The sequence below is a fragment of the Bos javanicus genome, chromosome 11 (assembly GCF_032452875.1).
Source record: "Bos javanicus breed banteng chromosome 11, ARS-OSU_banteng_1.0, whole genome shotgun sequence".
In the NCBI taxonomy this organism is placed as follows: Eukaryota; Metazoa; Chordata; class Mammalia; order Artiodactyla; family Bovidae; genus Bos; species Bos javanicus.
This window is the reverse complement of record NC_083878.1, coordinates 36,365,761-36,387,273: the sequence shown is the minus strand read 5'-3', so window position 1 is coordinate 36,387,273 and position 21,513 is coordinate 36,365,761. Positions and strand designations below refer to the sequence as shown.

Here is a 21,513-nt window from a genome sequence, read left to right as displayed (position 1 = left end):
ATCTCTGCCATATTATAAAATATGGCTGAATAAAATTGTAAATTTTTTTTTCAAATTGAAATTTTTATGAGAAAGAAATGAGAACTAACCAGATGGGCTTTGAGTTAAAAGTTATCCCAGATCTCTATATTGTTTCTCATTTAGAAATATAAAGGGAAAAATCGATAAAAATAAAGACATTTGCTCAACTTTAACAGCTGGCATGCAGTCTGACGTTGTTTATCAGTAATTACTCCAGAGACTGTGAGACAGTGATTGCCCTTTTCTGTTAATTTCCAATACTGATCTTTTTTCCTTCCCAATTTCTCCTTTATATATAATTTACTCTGTGGTAATAAGAAGACTTCAGAGGACTGGGATACACATTTTGGGAAAAATAAATGATGAGAAAAGCTTTGGCCTTTGGACATTTTTGATTAAAATGCAGCATGTATACTGGTGACAGAATGCCAGCAAATATACAGATGGGAATATGAGTATTGGATGCACTCATTTCTTAGGTACAAGGGAAAAAGGGAGATTGGAAATTTGATTTCAAACCAAGCTAGAATGTTTCTGTTTTCAATCCCATGACTTATACTTTTGTTCATGTGTTTTCTTAAGAATTTTCTGTTAGAATGAGTTTTTAAAGCATAGTGTATGCAACACCTGTGTATAAATACCTGTGTAGCATTCTTGCCAAGCCTGGGTATAAGAAACTTATCAAACAAAAAATGTGGCACATTCTACAAGACAACTGGCCTAAACATTGAAAAAAACTCAAGGACTAGGAATATAAAAAGACTTTTCTATAAATATGTATATTATTATCTATTATCTGTATACTAAGATGTATACTGTTACCACATCTTAGAAAAATAACACTGGTTTCAACTTTCACCATTTATTGGCCTTCCCCCCCATGTAGGATCCAATCAAAGGTTATGCCTTGTATTTAATTGTCTTAAAGTCTGTTTTATTTTTAGAAGTTTTTATTGGAGTATAGTTGATTTACAACTTTGTGTTGCTTTCAGATGTACAACAAAATGAATCTATAATATATATATATACACACATACACTTTTTTATGATCTTTTCCCATATAGGCTATTACAGAGTATTAGATAGAGTTCCCTGTGCTGTACAGTAAGTTCTTAGTAATTATCTATTTTATATATAGTAGTGTGTATGTCAGACCCAATTTAAAATCTGTTTTAAACTATAACAGTTCCCCTTGGCCACTGCTTTTAGAGCTCTCTCTTAAGTTTTTTGTATTATTAACGAAATAACTGCTGCCAATTAAATTTATGACTTGCCATCTAGTGTAAGACTCATCTTGATTTCAGAAGTCTGAAAGTGAAATAAATATATTAACACAATATGGCAACTTGCCCAAAGTCATAGCACTGGTAAGCAGTGGAACTGGATCTCAAAGCCAAGCAGTCTTGCTCCTGAATCTGTTCTTTTGGCCATTTCTCAGTGCTGCCATTTTGTTTTTAGTGAGTTACTGCATGTAAGGCTATTTTTAGTACAGTGCCATCATTACATATTAAGTATGTAATGTGTGTAGCTTCTAATATAATTTTCAGTACTTCCCAGTTTGCTACTACTATATGTTTATAACATTTGCATTCTGACTTTATTCAGTTTTTCTGTGCTTTGTTTATAGGTTGATTCTCAAACTTCACAATATTGTTTATGCAAGTACCATTCACTATAAAATCCAGAGGTGTAATTTGAACTGCAGAGAAGGAAATATAATTGTGTCAGTCCTCTACCCTTTAAAATGTCCCCTTAGCTCTCTAAAATTAGTATCATCTTTGCTAAGTGAGTCCATTTTGTTCTTGAAGATATATTTTGAGCTCTGAAACACTTCGTTCCAATTACACTAGTTGCTTTTCAAATTTGATGCGTATTTATCTATTACCTATCTGTATATCTATATTTTTTCCTGTAACTCTCCTGCGTTAAATCTACTGTTTCATGTTATTCCACATCATCCTTATTTCACATTTCTCTCCCACCTTGTTGGGGTATAAATAATTACCAGTAATTTTTTTAAGGAAAAGATATAGATATTTTAATTTTCACAGGCCTGGTATATCTGAAAATGCATTCGTCTTTCCTTCTCAGTTAATAGTTTGGGAATAGAATTCATAGTTCAATCATTTTGTTTTCTTTGAAACTTTGAAGACATCATTCCTTTGCAGCTTGCTATCTAATATATCTGATGAGAATCTCAAAGCTAGTCTGATTCTCCTTCTTTGCAACTAATATTCCTTTTCCCCTGGAATATTTTATTGAACTTTTTTTGTCATTGGTTTTATCATGTTTTATATGTGAACTGTGAACTTCCAGATGTTCAAGCTGGTTTTAGAAAAGGCAGAGGAACCAGAGATCAAATTGCCAACATCTGCTGGATCATGGAAAAAGCAAGAGAGTTCCAGAAAAACATCTATTTCTGCTTTATTGACTATGGCAAAGCCTTTGACTGTGTGGATCACAATAAACTGTGGAAAATTCTGAAAGAGATGGGAATACCACAGCACCTGACCTGCCTCTTGAGAAACCTATATGCAGGTCAGGAAGCAACAGTTAGAACTGGACATGGAACAACAGACTGTTTCCAAATAGGAACAGGAGTACATCAAGGCTGTATATTGTCACTGTGCTTATTTAACTTATATGCAGAGTACATCATGAGAAACGCTGGGCTGGAAGAAGCACAAGCTGGAACCAAGATTGCCGGGAGAAATATCAATAACCTCAGATATGCAGATGACACCACCCTTATGGCAGAAAGTGAAGAGGAACTCAAAAGCCTCTTGATGAAAGTGAAAGAGGAGAGTGAAAAAGTTGGCTTAAAGCTCAACATTCAGAAAACGAAGATCATGGCATCTGGTCCCATCACTTCATGGGAAACAGATGGGGAAACAGTGGAAACAGTGTCAGACTTAATTTTTGGGGGCTCCAAAATCACTGCAGATGGTGACTGCAGCCATGAAATTAAAAGACGCTTACTCCTTGGAAGGAAAGTTATGACCAACCTAGATAGCATGTTAAAAAGCAGAGATATTACTTTACTAACAAAGGTCTGTCTAGTCAAGGCTATGGTTTTTCCAGTGGTCATGTATGGATGTGAGAGTTGGACTGTGAAGAAAGCTGAGCACTGAAGAATTGATGCTTTTGAACTGTGGTGTTGGAGAAGACTCTTGAGAGTCCCTTGGACTGCAAGGAGATCCAACCAATCCATCCCAAAGGAGATCAGTCCTGGGTGTTCATTAGAAGGACTAATGCTAAAGCTGAAACTCCAATACTTCGGCCACCTCATGTGAAGAGTTGACTCATTGGAAAAGACTCTGATGCTGGAAGGGATTGGGGACAGGAGAAGGGGACGACAGAGGATGAGATGGCTAGATGGCATCACCAACTCGATGGACATGAGTTTGAGTGAACTCCGGGAGTTGGTGATGGACAGGGAGGCCTGGCATGCTGTGATTCATGGGGTCGCAAAAAGTCGAACATGACTGAGTGACTGAACTGAACTTTCTAGCTGTGGATCTTTTTTCACTTATCCTTCATTGCACCCCTTGAGTCCTATTTGTTCACTTCTGGGAAATTTTCTAATATTATTTCTTCAATTATGTTTTCCTTGGGCTTCCCTGGTGGCTCAGCAGGTAAAGAATCAGCCTGCAATGCAGAAGACCTGGGCTCGATCCCTGGGTTGGGAAGATCCCCTGGAGAAGGGAAAGGCTAACCACTCCAGTATTCTGGCCTGAGAATCCCATGGATAGAGGAACCTGGCAGGTTCCATGGGGTAGCAAAGAGTGGGACAGGACTGAGTGACTTTCACTTTCACTTTCCATTTTCTCTGTTCTATTCAGAATACCATTTGGATAGATTCTTCCAAGTAGAAAAAAGACAAAGAAAAAAAATTAGGTAATATGGAAGATCAGTTCAAGAGATCAATTTCCTTTGATTATCAGTTCTCTTTTTTGAATATCTTTTGTCAGTGTGGTTTTTTTTTTCCTGTTTCCATAGTTTCTTTCCAATTGCTCATTTTTAATAAATGCAGCATCTTCATGAATTTCTTTGAGGATAGCACTTACAAATGTTAAACATTTATAAGTTTAAAAGCTCTGCTTCCTTAAGGTGAGTTGATTGTTTTATCCTTTTGTGCTTTTGCCATTCCTCAAAAGTAAAAAGAAAAAAAAAAAAGGATTTTTGAGCTCTTTTTAAGTGTGCAGAGTGTCAGTTGTTGGGCCTCACTTTACTGTGAAATGAGAAAAGAGGGTGAAATGAAGAAAAAGAGCTGTTCTTCCTCCTCCCTATGCCTAAATGAAGAAGGCTTTATTGAGCATGAAGGTGTTCTCATGCTTTCAGGATAGATGGTTAAATTTAAAAAAAAAAAAAAAAAAGTTGTGGTTTAAGCCTGACACCAGCTTTGTTGCTGCTGGCTTTTGTGTGTAAAGGAATGAGATAAAGGTTTGGTATGTCCATCTCCTATGGATGTTTTACGCATCCTGAGCTTTGTCCTCCGCCCCCTTCTGCTGTCGCTAGGTTTGGTTCTTCTCCAGACTCTGTTGGAGGCAAGGCTTCTGTGCGGCTGCAGCTTGCTCATGTGTGCGCGTGCTCACCTGTGCACCTGCACATTGGTTCTAGACTGCGGTTTTCTCTGCTCTTGCTTCACCCTCAATATAATCCCACCTGCTTTCTGTTTCCAGAATGCTTGCATGCACTTCAGTGGGACTTTGATAAGAAGTGAAAGAAAATGCACACATGCTTAGTTTGTCTTATATAAAGTAGGTAATTGATAGGTATTGTTGAATAAATCAGTCAGTGTTATTGAGAAAAATTGGGCAAAACATACTTCTGTTTAAATTAAAAAAAAGACCTATGACCTTAGAATACAGGTACTTAAAATCCTTTTTTTCAAAAAATGTTTATTTGGTTGTGCCTGGTCTTAGTTTCAGCAAGTAGGATCTTTGATCTTCCTTTTGGCATGTGAGATCTTTTATTGTGATGTGCTGACTCTTTTTGCATCATATGGAATCTAGTTCCTTAACCAGGGATTGAACCTGGACCCCCTGCTTGGGAACTTGGAGTCTTAGCCACTAGAACCAGGGAAGCCCCAAATAAATCCTTTTAATTTATCCTGTTTCAGGAAATAATCTCATTGGGGTTAAAACTTAACAGGGGGTGGGAAAAAAGGAACCTGCCATCTCTCACTGTCCCTCTACCAGAATTAAAGGGCTTAATTCCATTTTGTTCCTTTATAGTGCTCAGCACAGTGCTTAGCATGTTCTAGTAATCAGTGATAGTTCTTTTAACTTAAACTCTTTTTATCTCTCGTTGGGGATTAATATGTGTAAAGTACTTAGAGTAGATTTTCGCATTTGCAGTAAGTGCTCTATATTAGCTACTAAGTGTTAGCTACTATTCTTTGCTACATGAACAGCTGTTTTTTTTTTTTTTTTCTGTGAAGCTTTCTCTGATCTTTTTTTTTTGCTTTCTCTGATCTTGTTAGTTTGAGTTAACAGTTTATCTGTCTCTATTTTGCTTATATTTTATGTCCCAGTCCTTATGGTGAGTAACATTGATTTGCTTGCTTGTGCATCTCTCCAGCAAATGTGCTTCTTGATAGCTGGGAGCTATCTTTTTCTTTTTGTATTAATAATTTACTCTTTATTTTTGGCTGTGCTGGGTCTTTGTTGCTCGGCAAGGGTTTTTTTCTAGTTGAGGCCACCATCTGGGGACTACTGTTTGTTTCAGTGCGAGAACTTCTCGTTGAGGTGGCTTCTCTTATTGTGGAGCATGGACTCTAGGTGCAGAGACTTCGGTAGTTGTGGCTCTCGGGCTCAGTCGTGGCAGCTCGAGGGCTCAATAGTTGTGGCGCACGAGCTGAGTTGCCCATGGCATGTGGGATCTTCCAGGACTAGGGACCTCACCTGTGTCCCCTGAATTGGCAGGGGAATTCTTAACCATGGCACTACCAGGGAAGTCCTGAGCTATATTATTTATCCAGGTAGTGTTGGTGTGTAAGGTATTGTTTGCCAGCTATCATTAGTTCCTCTCTTTTGCTGGGTCTTAATGATTGAGGAGGGTGGTGTGACTGGAGCATGGAGAGTGTGCATTAGTAGGAAGTGAAATGTGACAAGTATGTTGACACTAGATTGTAAGTAGTTGAATACCAGATTAAAGAATTTGAGCTTTATTTCATATGCTCTGGGAGGCATTTTCATTACTGACTAGATTAGTTCCATATTTTAGAAAAATAATTGTGAGTGCAGAGTATAGAATGTGATGGAAAGAAGACATAAGATTAGAGGCAAGAAGATGTAGGAAACTCTTGCTCTTGCTGTATTACAAGGTTCTTATTTTAGTTAAGAAATCTTACAGCTCATGCTTGAACGATAAGTCTTAACCAACACGAAACCTAAGTCACATCACAGATAACTTCAGGGCTTTCTTGCTAACTTTGCTTTGAGTTCTTATTAAGATCCAACCAGTCCATTCTGAAGGAGATCAGCCCTGGGATTTCTTTGGAAAGAATGATGCTAAAGCTGAAACTCCAGTACTTTGGCCACCTGATGCGAAGAGTTGACTCATTGGAAACGACTCTGATGCTGGGAGGGATTGGGGGCAGGAGGAGAAGGGGACGACAGAGGATGAGATGGCTGGACGACAGAGGATTCGATGGACGTGAGTCTCAGTGAACTCCGGGAGTTGGTGAGGAACAGGGAGGCCTGGCGTGCTGCGAATCATGGGGTCACAAAGAGTCGGACACGACTGAGCGACTGATCTGATCTGATCTGATATATAAGTTTTAATAATGTTAACATTTAATAGAAACAAGGCACACAACTACAACAGTGAAAGTGCTGCATGCAACATGCCAACAAATTTGAAAAACTCAGCAGTGGCCACAGGACTGGAAAAAGTCAGTTTTCATTCCAATCCCAAAGAAAGGCAATGCCAAAGAATGTTCAAACTGCTGCCCAATTGCACTCATCTTATGTGCTGGCAGTGTAATGCTCAAAATCCTCCAAGCCAGGCTTCAACAGTAGGTAAACTGTGAACTTCCACATGTTCAAGCTGGATTTAGAAAGAGCAGAGGAACCAGAGATCAAATTGCCATATTCGTTGGATCATCAAAAAAGCAAGAGTTCCAAAAAAACACCTACTTCTGCTTTATTGACTACACCGAAGCCTTTGACTGTGTGGATCACAACAAGCTGTAGAAGATTCTGAAAGAGATGGGAATACCAGGTTACCTTACCTGGCTCCTGAGAGATATGTATGCAGGTCAGGAAGCAACAGTTAGAACTGGACATGAAACAACAAACTGGTTCCAAATTAGGAAAGGAGTACGTCAAGGCTGTATATTGTCACCCTGCTTATTTGACTTATATACTGAGTACATTATGTGAAATGCTGGGCTGGATGAAGGACAAGCTGGAATCAAGATTGTTGGGAGAAATATCAATAACCTCAGATATGCAAATGACACCACCCTTATGGCAGAAAGCTAAGAAGAACTAAAGAGCCCCTTGATGAAAGTGAAAGAGGAGAGTGAAAAAGTTGGCTTAAAACTTAGCATTCAGAAAAATAAGATCATGGCATTCAGTCCCATCACCTCATGGCAAATAGATGGGGAAACAATGGAAACAGTGATAGACTTTATCTTTTTGGGCTCCAAAATCATTGCAGATGGTGACTGTAGCCATGAAATTAAAAGACACTCCTTGGAAGAAAAGCTATGACCAACCTAGACAGCATATTAAAAAGCAGAGACATTACTTTGCCAGCAAAGGTTTGTCTAGTCGAAGCTATGGTTTTTCCAGTAGTCTTGTATGGATGTGAGAGTTGGACCATAAAGAAAGCTGAACACCAAAGAATTGATGCTTTTAAACTGTGGTGTTGGAGAAGACTCTTTCCCTTGGATTGCAAGGAGATCCAACCAGTCAATCCTAAAGGAAATCAATCCTGAATATTCATTGGAAGGACTGATGCTGAAGCTGAAACTCCCAATACTTGGGCACCTGATGTGAAGAACTGACTCATTTGAAAAGACCCTGATGCTGGGAAAGATTGAAGGTGGGAGAAGGGGACCAAAGAGGATGAAATGGTTGGATGGCATCACCGACTGGATAGACATGAGTTTGACCAAGCTGTGGGAGTTGATGTTGGATAGGGAAGCCTGGTGTGCTGCAGTCCATGGAGTTGCAGAGAGTTGGACACGACTTAGGGACTGAACTGAATTGAATGGAACAAAACTGCATTTTAAAAAAATTGTGAGAATATTCACTTTCTACAAAAGCCAATAATTGGTGATGTTTTAAACTTGATTGTTGTGTTTTCTATCCATTGTTCAACATTTAATGTGTACTGTGTGCATGGAAGTAATGTGGAACAAATTTTTTTTGTTTGGGAAAGGAGATGAATTGTTTTTCATACACTAAATTTGAGGTGTTTATATAGCTCAGCTGGAAGTACCTTACATAGACGTATGAGTTGTAAAGAGTTTGAGGAAGTAGACTAGTGATCGAAAGTTTACTAAAGATGGTAGTCAAAGCCTAGGACTCTTATTAGTTTGCACATCTGATAAACAGTAGTCAAAGATGTAAATAGAAATGCAGCGGAAGTGTTGAGCTTTTTTGCTTTGCAACACTCTGCCACACTTCCTTGTATTTCTATTTACATCTTTGACTACTGTTTATCAGATACACGCACTGATCGAGTGATATCATTAGTGTCTGATGCATCAGAGTTGTAAAGAAAGATGAAGACTCAGATCTTTGGGTGGAATCAGAAAATCATTGGAGACCCGAGACTATACGGAGTGGGTGGAGAACAGCAGAATAAAGTTCAGATTGGAGGGACATTTCCAATAAGGAAATAAAAAAAATCTTGTGTGTAGTGTGATTTTATTTTAAAGCCTTAGAAATTCATAAAAATAGATTGTTAGGGAGTTCCCTGGTGGTCCAGTGGCTAAGACTTTGCGCTCCCAATGCAGGAGGGGCTGGTTTCAATCCCTGGTCAGGGACTAGGTCCTACATGCAGTGACTAAAGATCTGCATGCTGCAACTAAGATCCGTTGCAGCCAAATAAACAATAAATATAAAAAAACAGATTGTTAAAAGCTGAAAAAATTCACAGAAAATATAGTTAATTTTTGTTGAAAAAAATAATTGGAATATCCTATTTTGTATGTAAATTTTTATGTGATGTGATGAGAAGGAATTTTAAGCACATTTATCATATAACTGACTTTGAAAGAATCAGGGATATAAATTATAGGAGTAAGATGCTTACATTGATATTCACAACTACTCCAGTTACAATTTAAAAAAGATTTGTTTTTATGGAAAAGATAAAATTAATATGATAGAATAAAATTTTGACTATTCAGTGTTTTAAAATCAGTCTTGAAGGAATAGATCACGTTTATGCTTTCAAATATTCAGTGTTCACATCACAGCAAACTTTATTTCCCTAAATGATAATAACTTTTTATGTATGGAGATGGTATCTAGACTGTGCTTACAGTTCTTGGTAGATTGAAGAGTAACTGTTATTTATTTGGGAGTGGGGAAAGGAGATATAGTGGCCTGGAGCAGGAGGAGAAAGATCTACTTTAATCTCCTCTCCATTATACAGATTTTTATTAAAATTTTCTTTTCTCAGTATAAGGTTTATACTCATACTTTTCTTGAATTCCTAAAATTTAACACCTAACTAAGATTTGCCTCTTGAGAAATTTGTATGCAGGTCAGGAAGCAACAGTTAGAACTGGACATGTAACAACAGACTGCTTCCAAATAGGAAAAGGAGTACGTCAAGGCTGTATATTGTCACTGTGCTTATTTAACTTATATGCAGAGTACATCATGAGAAACGCTGGGCTGGAAGAAGCATAAGCTGGAACCAAGATTGCCGGGAGAAATATCAATAACCTCAGATATGCAGATGACACCACCCTTATGGCAGAAAGTGAAGAGGAACTCAAAAGCCTCTTGATGAAAGTGAAAGAGGAGAGTGAAAAAGTTGGCTTAAAGCTCAACATTCAGAAAACGAAGATCATGGCATCTGGTCCCATCACTTCATGGGAAACAGATGGGGAAACAGTGGAACAGTGTCAGACTTTATATTTTTGGGCTCCAAAATCACTGCAGATGGTGACTGCAGCCATGAAATTAAAAGACGCTTACTCCTTAGAAGAAAAGTTATGACCAACCTAGATAGCATGTTAAAAAGCAGAGACATTACTTTTCCAACAAAGGTCTGTCTAGTCAAGGCTATGGTTTTTCCAGTGGTCATGTATGGATGTGAGAATTGGACTGTAAAGAAAGCTGAGCGCTGAAAAATTGATGCTTTTGAACTGTGGTGTTGGAGAAGACTCTTGAGAGTCCCTTGGACTGCAAGGAGATCCAACCAATCCATCCTAAAGATCAGCCGTGGGATTTCTTTGGAAGGAATGATGCTGAGGCTGAAACTCCAGTACTTTGGCCACCTCATGTGAAGAGTTGACTCATTGGGAAAAACTCTGATGCTGGGAGGGATTGGGGGCAGGAGGAGAAGGGGACGACAGAGGATGAGATGGCTGGATGGCATCACTGACTCGATGGACGTGAGTCTGAGTGAACTCCGGGAGTTGGTGATGGACAGGGAGGCCTGGCGTGTTGCGATTCATGGGGTCGCAAAGAGTTGAACACGACTGAGCGACTGAACTGAACTGAAGATTTGTTCTCTGAGGACTGAGTCTGAGTTATGTGTGATGAGGACAGAATGAGAGAGACTGCTTGGGAAGAGAGGTCCCAGGGCTATAAGAGACTTGCACTTTTGCTAACAAAAATAACTTTTGCTCTAGATAGCTTACTACCTTTATGATAGATTCTTAGTCACTTGTGGGCTCCAGACTCTAGCTGCCAATTTAGTATTGTTTATCTTATCCATTTTAGTTATGTTTCTCCCCATCGCAGTGGAAATAAATGTTCCTGTTCCTGGGCTCTTTGGATCATGGTCTCCCTATAAATGTTGATGGTATATCACGTGTGTATTTTCTAGTTAACTTCTATTAATAACTGAAAGTCTAGAAAGATACAAATGTGGCCCGATCCCAAAGTAATCCCTCTCCCTTGATATGTAACATGTATTAAATGGTAAAAGAATCACTTTGGGAGTTACAAATTTCTTTGGACTTAGGTTTATTTGTAAAATGAAAGGCTGAATCTCTGAATACATCTATGTGATTCTGAGCTATGTATGGCATGTGACTCTTGGACAGGCTAGTATTTGTGGGAATCTGTATACATCTGTCAAAATTAATATCTCTATCTAACAAGCCACATATTATTTCATTACACACCCAAAAAAGATGTAGGTTAGTAAAGATGTGGATTTTTAAATATATTGTAGACTCTTGCGCTTTAACAGAGACACGGACTTCTGCTTCTTACTGGATGTGTACTTATATACAAGTTACTGTGAAAACAAGCTGAGAGGATGGTCCTGTGTGTAAAGTGCCTAGTACATCCTTATGAAATATTCATTAATGAATATTAGTGCTTTTCTTGTTGTATAGGACAAGAGAAATGCCTTCTGGAAAGCTAATACTGAAGATGTTGGAAAATATTTTAAATTTTATATAGCTGACTAAATTACGAAGTAAGATATTTATAACAAATTAAAAAAAAAACATGAAAAGGACAGCTTTATTTTACATGAACAACTTTGGTACTACTTATTAGTTTCACATTAAATCTAATGTGATACTGAAATTCTTTTCATGTTGAAAGATTTTAGAGAGACTGCATGTCCTGTTGAGAAGGAAATAACTTCTAATAAGAACTGATTAGTCTGAATCAAGATTACTTTTGCATGTGTGAATTATACATGGTTCCTAGGTGGGTAGCATCATCACACTGTTTAGTGGATACCTTTGTTAAGTGACAAGATGTAAGAAGGAAAAAAAAACTGTAGCAAATGATCAGGTAACACCACTTCTTACTTTAAAAAATTACAATTCTCAATGCCATTTCAAACAGCAAACTTTCATTATATATGTTTCTGTTAATTTGTAATATCAAAAAGCCTATCTTTTTTTTTAAGCTTCAGTATAAGATTAATACAAATTGAATGATAAATTGTTAGACATAATTTGTATAATTTGTGCTTTTCTAGCTGAAAGGGTTTTTACCATGTAGTCAATACATTTATTCAAAAAAGGAGAGATATAGTACATTATAATTCCAAGGAAATTTTTATATTAGAATGCTAACTTTTTGGCTTAAATTGGAGTTTCATTTAAAATCTAAACAAAGAAGTTCACGATCAAGGCCAAAATCTTGTCTATATTACCATACATATCTAATTATATGTTATTTTAAGCTTATTTATTTTAAACCATGATTACAGAGTAACATATGGGAATATATTAAAGGCATAGTCTTATTATAATTACTGGACTTTTGGTCTAATTCTCCACAACTTTAAAATAGTATTGCAATATGAAACAACAGAATTGTATTTATTTAGATAAAAACAAGATCTGAACTGAGTCCTTCATTGTATTTTTCTAAAGAACTTCTCATGAGCAAGTATTCAATATCATATAGCTGGAGAATCATTCATTATATTATTGAAATGAATTTTTTCTTTAACTATATCCCAATATTTTGAGTATGTATGAGTTTCAGGCCAACTGCAATTAAACTATGAATTTAGATATTATCTTGACTACAACATTAAACACAACTAAGATTTTCAGGTAAACACGTTTACAAATCATATTGCCATTGTGTAATGAAGCCATTCTTTGAAGATTAAAAGTTCTGCTTGTTTGGAAAAATCAGTTAGGTCTTTTTATGCAATTGAAGTTCTGCTTTCCTTCTAAACGTTCCTTTACTAATTTTTCTAAAGAGAAAAGATGCTCATCTGCATCTTCTGGCACAAGGCTTCTCATAGAATTTGCAAGTTCAAAAAGATATTCTGTATTTTTTCCACTTGGACCAGCTGCATTAAAAATTTGTTCAGCGATGTCTTCCAGAGGTGCAGGACCAAGATAATTAGGATTATCACGTGTTCCAATATATAGCAACACACTGAATGGTTCTGTTGTGGAATCTTTTGGATAAAAAATGACTGTTGTGGTCCTGTAGCCTCCTTTCTCTCTGAAATCAAGGTATGCTTTTACTTCTTCTTCCTTTCCTACTGGCAGTTTGTAAGCAACACCCCATACAGAACCCTGTTGAAAAATGAAAAGAAAGTTTTATGTAGTATTTACAAGGCTAAAGTAGGTGAAGATAGATTATGAGCTAGAAGGTATCTTCTATATTCTTAGAAATCAGTGCAGTTTTGCTTCCCTTAATGTGCAATGAAGAGGTATATACTAAATAATAAAGGAGATAAGCATTTTAAATTCTTCAGTCTGAATAATTAATTTCCTTATATACCAGGATATTTTTCTTTGTTTAAATTTTTAAAGTTATGTCTTTTACCTAATGGGACTGAAATGAAAAATATCAGATCTTCATTTAGTCATTAAAAATATAGTTCTAAGTCTTTAATCCATAAGCATTTCACTGATAGTATGCTGAAACCCACTGGAGTGGGTTGCCATTTCCTTCTCCAGTGAATCTTCCTGACCCAGGGATCAAACCAACATCTGCATTGATAGGTGGATTCTTTACTGCTGAGCCACTAGGGAAGCCCTTAAAATATATTAGTTGTTCCCTGGTTTGCCAAAAGAGTTCTACATTTTTTGTTATTATTATTTTTTAACACTAAAAGCCATTCACTTTTATTAATAATCATGTATTGATTTCACACATAGTTGAAATAAAACCTTATATATAACCTTATAAATAACAATCCACGGTATGATCCATGATTAAATACACATCAAAAGTACAGAGATATTCATTTTTTTATATAATGATGTGAGATTTGTGACTTTCACGGCTTACCAAACAAAGCCTAGGAAGCACTTAGCAAGCATGATATACACTAATTCCATGCCTTTTCCAGGAAGGGTTTCTAATATGTTTCTAGGTTGCTGCTAAGTCACTTCAGTCGTGTCCGACTCTGTGCAACCCCATAGATGGCAGCCCACCAGGCTCCCCCGTCCCTGGGATTCTCCAGGCAAGAACACTGGAGTGGGTTGCCATTTCCTTCTCTGAGTTCTGTATTTTAAAAGCTCTGTAATAAAGTAATCAACTATTAAGGCAATAGGTTCATTTATTTGTTCATTTCTTCACTGAGTAAACTTTCAAATATCCTTAGTAAATTATTCCATCCAGAATAGTAAATGGCAAACTCTTTGTCTAGGGAGCCTATGAACAGTGTCAGTAAAAGCAATGTACTTTAGCTGCAAAGATTTTTTGTAGTATCAGTAAAATATCTGTGATACAAGCAAGATTTATAGTTTGTAACACATTTTTTAGTGTCTTGACAACTTTTAATTATTAAACTTCAGGTTGCTAAGTATCTTGACTAAATTAACATTCTATAGGAACAAAGTACCTTTTATTACCTCTAATTAGGAGTTTTAGTTACCAGTTTGGAGCCATTTTTTATGGATGTTTTTCCTAATGTAAGTTATGAAAGCATTTCATAATTTCACCATTATTCATCTAGCTAGCTGCTTGATTTTTATTATTTTTGCTGCTTTGATTTTTATATATCAAAGTCCTTTCTAAAGTTAAATACTTTACAATGTAAAATTTGGATCTCAATAAAATGATTGAAAATATTTAAGAAACAGAGAACTATCAAATAAGTTTTCTAGTACTCCATACTTTTTAAAAAACCTGTTGTGCTATCGATAAGATTAGGCAGTAAAGAAAGTGATAATTCATGACTGAGATTTTTGCTGAAATATTAGACTCCTAGCAAATGTGAGGAAAGCTTTAAGGCTTTCATTTAATTCTTTGTGTTCATCTGGCTGTCTGAGGGTTGGCTCCATTAATGTCAAAGTGAAGTCGCTCAGTCATGTCTGACTCTTTGCGACCCTGTGGACTGTAACCCAGCAGGCTGCTCAGTCCATGGGATTCTCCAGGCAAGAATACCTGAGTGGGTTGCCATTTCCTTCTCCAATTTATGTCAAAGGAGACCATAAAATTCTCAGTCAACAAACTCATTAAGAAGGGAAAAATGAGACTATGCGCCATTGGCTTTTCGTTGTCTACCCTGAATTCTGCATCCCAACTTTCCCAGCACATAAGAAGAAATACAACTAATACAGAGAGGAATTTCTAGGCTCAGTGTAGTTCAAATTATCTGTGATGACTGCTAATAAGATTTTACTGATTATTAAGACTGTGAAACATGTTAACACTTTATGATTAAAGACTATACAAAAAAGAATCATTATACCATACCGCAGGGTCTTCAACAAGAGTCACAACTCTTCCAGGCTGTTTTAAGAAAAGTAAAAAAAAAAAAAAAATTTTTTTCCTGAATTAAAGTTCATTAACTGAGCATTAGCAACTTACTGTTGACATGGAATATTTTAACTTCATTTCTTTATACTGAGCACTTTTTAAAAAGTACTTATTTTTTATGATAAATTTTAAAGTGAATTAAAAGAATCTATCTTATCCAAACTATCTTGGCCTTTTAAAAAAATTCTCTTAAATTTGTGTATAATAGGTATATTGTATTCACTTAGAATGGATATATTAAAAAACACACCTGTGACTGAAATCAAAAGCAAAAGGAAGAAGCAACTATAATAAATATTCTTATCACTTTTTCCTCTTCAGGGAATAAAGATTGCTATAGTGTTCCACTGAGGAACAAAACATGAAATTCCAGGGTACTTTCCTATAGAGAAGTGGTTCTCAAGTGTAGATAAAAATTACTTGGAGGTAGTTTCTGATTTTGTAAGTCTGGTACATTCTGAGAATTTGTTTGTTTTTTTTTTTTTTTAATACAAGTCCTACCTAGTGTCAGTGGTTGTGTATTTATTGACATTAGTGAGAAAGTTGTAAGCCACAACTTTACCTACTTGTATGCCTGCTGTGTGACACAGAGTGAACCTACACCATTCAGATATTTGTGCTATCCTCGTTTCTATATCCCTCTAGTCTTTGTCCATTTGTATAGATAATTTGTAATCATGGAACACATGGAATTTTGGATTATGTTTTTTAATTTAATTTTCCTGTTAGTCTTCTGATACTTATTAATAGGTGCATGATACTCTACCATCATCAGTGAGCTATAATTTAAACATCTTTGTACTGTTGGACATTTATATTTAGCTTTCTTTCTATTTAAGATAATGCTACAGTGAGGATACATATATTGATGGGGGTCATGTAGGAATTGCCGTATTACCTTTGATTTCAAAGTGATTTTGGAACTATTTATTGAATACCTATTCTTTGTTGGAGAGACGATAAAACTGATTCTGGTTTTTAAAAGCTTATATTGTAAGTCTGGAATATGAACTTATTAACATATGAAATAGGTAGAGAATACTTAAGGGTTGTGATGTATGCTGTTTATTAAGTGAAGTAATAATTATGAGTCTTGGGTGGTCAGAAAGAAAGACACAATTCTGAGTAAGGGTCTAGAAGCAGAATTAAACCAGGCCAAAGTGTCTGACTTTAGCAGAGGCTTCTCCATGAATGGAAGATGATTCAGAAAGATACCTGGAGAAATAGGATAGAGTCAAATTTGAAAGCTGAAGATTGGAGTTGAAATTGGGGGACAATGGAGAAAACAAGCCACTGAAATTTGGGAGAAACAGGAAATGAGGCGCTACTGTAGCACTCAAGTTAGTAGGTGACTGGCATGATAAAAGCAGATGCTTTGGCAAGATCAGTGTGTTAATTTGCTGTTCAGTCGCTCAGCTGTGTCTGACTCTTTGTGACCCCATAGACTGCAGCATGCCAGACTTCCCTGTCCTTCACCATCTCCCGGAGCTTGCTCAAACTCATGTCCACTGAGTCAGTGATGCCATCCAACCATCTCGTCCTCTGTTGTTCCCTTCTCCTTCAGCCTTCAGTTTTTCCCAGCATCAGGGTCCATCAATACAAGGATGTTCGTGGTGGTAAAGTATATAGCATGCACATTTAAGTGGGAAGGAGGTAGACTGTGAGCAAGTAATGTTTGCGGTCTGTGGGACAAGCTCTGCTTTCCACCTTTCCTTGCTTCCCCTTTCACCAGCTTAGTCACTAATTCTTGGTAGCTTTATCTTCCGATTATTTTCTAAATTTGTTTTCTCATCATTCTTTAGTTTCCTCAGGGTTTTCGCTCTCTGTCTCCAGTTTGTTCTACATGGCCCTAGGTTGACTTTTTGTTTGCAAAATTGGGTTTTGAGTTTTCCTGTGCTTTAAATTTTTCAGGGTTATAATATTCTACAGAATAAAAATTCCTTTGCATGAGTTAACTACAAACCTCACTTCTTACCACTTTCCTTCTCAAGCTGAAATGAATTATTTATAATTTTTCAGTTCAGTCGCTCAGTCGTGTCCAACTCTTTGCGACCCATGGACTGCAGCACGCCAAGCCTCCCTGTCCATCACCAACTCTCAGAGCTTGCTTAAACTCATGTCCATCCAGTTGGTGCTGCCATCCAACCATCTCATCCTCTGTTGTCCCCTTCTCCTCCTCCCTTCAATCTTTCCCAGCATCAGGGTCTTTTCACATGAGTCAGTTCTTCTCAGGTGGCCAAAATATTGGAGTTTCAGCTTCAGCATCAGTCCTTCTAATGAATATTCAGGACTAATTTCCTTTAGGATTGACTGGTTGGATCTCATTGCAGTCCAAGGGACTCTCAAGAGTCTTCTCTAACACCACAGTTCAAAAGCATCAATTCTTGGGCACTCAGCTTTCTTTATAGTCCAACTCTCACATCCATACATGACTATTGGAAAAACCATAGCTTTAACTGGACGGACCTTTGTTGGCAAAATAGTATCTCTGCTTTTTAATGTGCTGTCTAGCTTGGTCATAGCTTTTCTTCCAAGGAGCAAGTGACTTTTAATTTCATGGCTGCAGTCACCATCTGCAGTGATTTTGGAGCCCAAGAAAATAAAGCCTGTCACTGTTTGCATTGTTTTCCCATCTATTTGCCATAAAGTGATGGGACCTTTACAAACATTCATATCTTTGAATATACCAGTGCCCAGAGTGGAATGGTGGCTTCCCTGGTGGCTCAGACGTTAAAGAGTCCGCCCGCAATACGGAGACCTGGGTTTGAGACCTGGGTTCAATCCCTGGGTGGGGAAGATGCCCTGGAGGAGGGTGTGGAACCCACTCCAGTATTCTTGTCTGGAGAATCCCCATGGACAGAGGAGCCTGGTGGGCTATAGTCCATGGGGTCGCAGAGTCGGACATGACTGGGCGACTAGGCACAGCACAGCATTGCACAGCAGAGTGGAATGCCCTTCTTTAGAATCCCTTGGATATCCTCCTGCCACTCTTTTTGTAAAGGCTTGGCTGTCTTTTCAGGCAACTTTGCAGCAGCTCCTTCTAAGCTCTCATTGTACCTTTTCTCTTACAGCACTTATTAGGTATTGTTTGCATAGGTGTTTTCCATTTATATGTGAGCGCTCAGTAGTAATTGTTGAAAGGGGGAGAGGTAGTAAAGTCCTTGATGTAGGTGATGACAATTGAAACAGAAAACAAAGAGCATATGTAGGGAATCATTAAGGGAAAATAGATGGGTCCCTTTGACTGCTTATGGATGAAATACACATACACTGTTGACACTACTGATATATTTACCCAGAAATATTTTATAAAACTTAAGCTGTTTGTTCCTATTATTATTGGGGTAACAATGTTAATTTGTAAGTGTACTTAAATTTTGGGGGGAGGGCATTGAAACTGAAGAAGGGGTCTTGAAAGGTGAATAGGATTGGAGGATGTGAAATATGAGCCATGTTGGGTCCTTTCATTGGGTAATGATTCATGTTTCTGATCACCATCTAGAAATGTTAGAGATTTATAAATATTCATGATCATCTCTTGTGTTAAAATGTTTTCTCTTTTTGAAATTGAAATATATTCTTTCTGATGTGAACACTTTTTCACATTTAAATAAATCCTTAATTTGATAAGAAATTGCTAGTTTTGTTAGAAATAAATGAGATGCTTAATTAAACTTAGGAAGATATTAAAGTTTAATGAAGCTAAAAAGAAAGCATAATTAGGAAAGGAAGTAGGTTTGGCATTTTTCCTACAAATGTCACATTACAGTATGTGGAAATGAGTCCAACATTTGTTTAGTAACATCACATTTCATATGTACTGATGACTAGCTCACTAGGAGCATATGTTGCTGTAAAAAACATAGTGCTAAAAACAAAAACAAAAACATAGTGCTATGTAGAATCTACATTATTCTGCTAATTTGCTAGGTATTTCTGTAGCCTTTTGTATTTCTGTTTGTCATACAGTTAGTATTTATATAAGGCTTGTGCTCTATTATAATAGAAAATGTGAAGTAAAATAATGTTCTTTCTGCTAAAAGCAGAACAGTATACTTAGAAAATGTTTAATGCTTTAGGTTTTCCTTCAATATGCTAGGATGGATTCTTTAAATAAAAATTGGTATCAAACTGTTAGCCATTGCAGCACCCCCGCCCCCAACTTTCCTACCTTATATTTTAGAATATTTAAGTAAAAAGAGATATTGACTTTTATAGCTACCTTCTTTAATATTTTATTAAAGATTCATGAATTGTTGTATTGACTTGGCAATTTCTTATCATCAGTTTGTTTTGACAGTGTACATAACTCAGTGTGCTGTGTAACAAACATTTTGGTTGAGAGTAGAGTACTGAAATATGCTGTTCTAACCATTTAAGTATTTAATACTTGGTTTTTTAAACTGAAGCCTAGTAAGGCATTCCTTTGCAGAATGGCAGTTGTAAACGCTCATATCTGACAACTCAAAAGGCATTTTATTTAACTTTAAAGTCTTAAATGTTATTTTACAATATTCTTGGAGATAGTTTGGCCATGAAATCTCTTTTGGCCTGTAAATGTGCATTTGGTGGTAAATCACTAGCCTGTTTTCAAGTCATTGTCTACCTTAAAGCCAGATTCTTAATTTACCAACTCTAGTTGAGGTAGAATGGCTTTTTTTTTTTTTTATGATTTTAATGCTGTGTCTCATTTATGAGCAGGTGCAAACTACAGCCTTCTTCTCTTCCCTTTTCCACGATGCAAGACAACAGGTATTTCTTTGGAATTAACCTCAATCTCTTTCTACATCTGATTTCTAGCATTTTAGATTTCCTGCTTTTGAGCCAGTATTAATTTTTTTTAAAGAAAGTGGTAAACTCATATAATTCTTAGTATTTTAGATAACATATAAGCAATTAAACATTTTGTACTCTTTTAAAAGTTAGGTATAATAAGTGTTCAACTTATCCAAATTATTACCCAAAATTTAGTTTTCCTTATGGATTACTTGTCTTGCAGACAAAAACGAGGCTGATTTGCATAAGCAGTGAGCTGTTATTCTCTGTATTTACAATGTATTAAGATAAATGTCCCTGCATAACTGACTGAAGAATGGATCAGAGAACTTAATTTCACATTTACAATTTAGAGGAGAACCACTGAAGAAAAAAACATTAATGTTGGATATAGTATTGGTACTGTGCTACTTAGGTACCAAAGCTGGACTCAACTTCTGAAGTACCTGACAACCAAGGTGATCAACATAAGTTCCTTTATAACCAGAGATAATTTTGGAAACTAGTTTTTCTGTGACCATAGGTGTCATAAAACCTTTGGAAAGATAAAAAGAAATCCCAGAAATAACATGCACGTTTAAACTCAGACCAATGAAAATCTGGCAGAATGTAAAAATGCCAACAAACTTAATTGCTAAGAAGCTGAATTTACTAGTTGATTTTAGTATTTCAACTCCGTGGTGACAGGAAGGTTTATCTTCCCACCTTTTTGTGGCGGGGGTGGGGTTGGGGAGGGAGGGTAGCTGCCAAGAAATGGCAGGATCCCCTCTCAGCATGTCAGCCTTGTGGGAGCTTGTGCCCACGTTTCTTGCCTCCTCAAGAAGTAACTGCCACCAGCGTCTCCAGCGGCTTCAAAAGGACTGCCCTTGGTTTAGGATCCCAGAGTCGGGGGCAGGTGGCCGAGGAAGGTGCACAGAGGTAGCAGCAGTATCCTTAACCTACTGACCTTCGGTGGTGGGGTGTTGAGTCCTGCAGAGCTGGACAAGGACTTGAGGAACAGTACTCCGGGGACAGTAAGTGTGGGGGACAGGTTGCGCCTCACCTTGCCAGGAACTCCGCGGTGGTCGGTGCTGCCCTGCCAGAAGCGCCTGCTGTAGCCTGAGATATAGCCAACCAGCTTGTCCTGATATGGGAAGTCCACCTTCCAGATGAGAGACCCGTAACCAAAAACCCACATCCTTCCCTTGCTTTTCCTCCGTGGTGGCTGGCGGTGGTGGCGGCGGCGGCAGCGGCCGTCCCCTCTTCGTGGTCTCTGAGCTGCTGTCTTGGAGGTGCTGCCGGCAAGAGTCTACGACTTTCCGGACGCAAGAAACCG

At 37.3% G+C, this 21,513-nt stretch overlaps 2 protein-coding genes across 8 annotated transcripts in view; one reads left to right on the top strand and one right to left on the bottom strand.

The window, feature by feature from the left end:
* ASB3 (ankyrin repeat and SOCS box containing 3) overlaps positions 1-21,513 on the top strand; it is a 120,742-nt gene that overhangs the window by 7,781 nt on the left and 91,448 nt on the right. The gene's annotated exons all lie outside the window — the stretch shown is intronic.
* Positions 11,676-21,513, bottom strand: CHAC2 (ChaC glutathione specific gamma-glutamylcyclotransferase 2). Of its 4 annotated transcripts, none has more exons than XM_061432356.1 (3): positions 21,145-21,513; positions 15,360-15,395; positions 11,676-13,225 (listed from the first exon to the last, which is right to left on the bottom strand). In XM_061432356.1, the coding sequence occupies exons 1-3, from the start codon at positions 21,373-21,375 to the stop codon at positions 12,830-12,832; spliced, it is 663 nt and encodes a 220-aa protein (XP_061288340.1). In that variant the 5' UTR covers positions 21,376-21,513; the 3' UTR covers positions 11,676-12,829. The 4 variants fall into 4 exon arrangements, with proteins under 4 accessions (XP_061288340.1, XP_061288342.1, XP_061288343.1 ...); XM_061432358.1 differs by having other exon boundaries at positions 21,241-21,510; XM_061432359.1 differs by lacking the exon at positions 15,360-15,395 and having other exon boundaries at positions 21,241-21,510.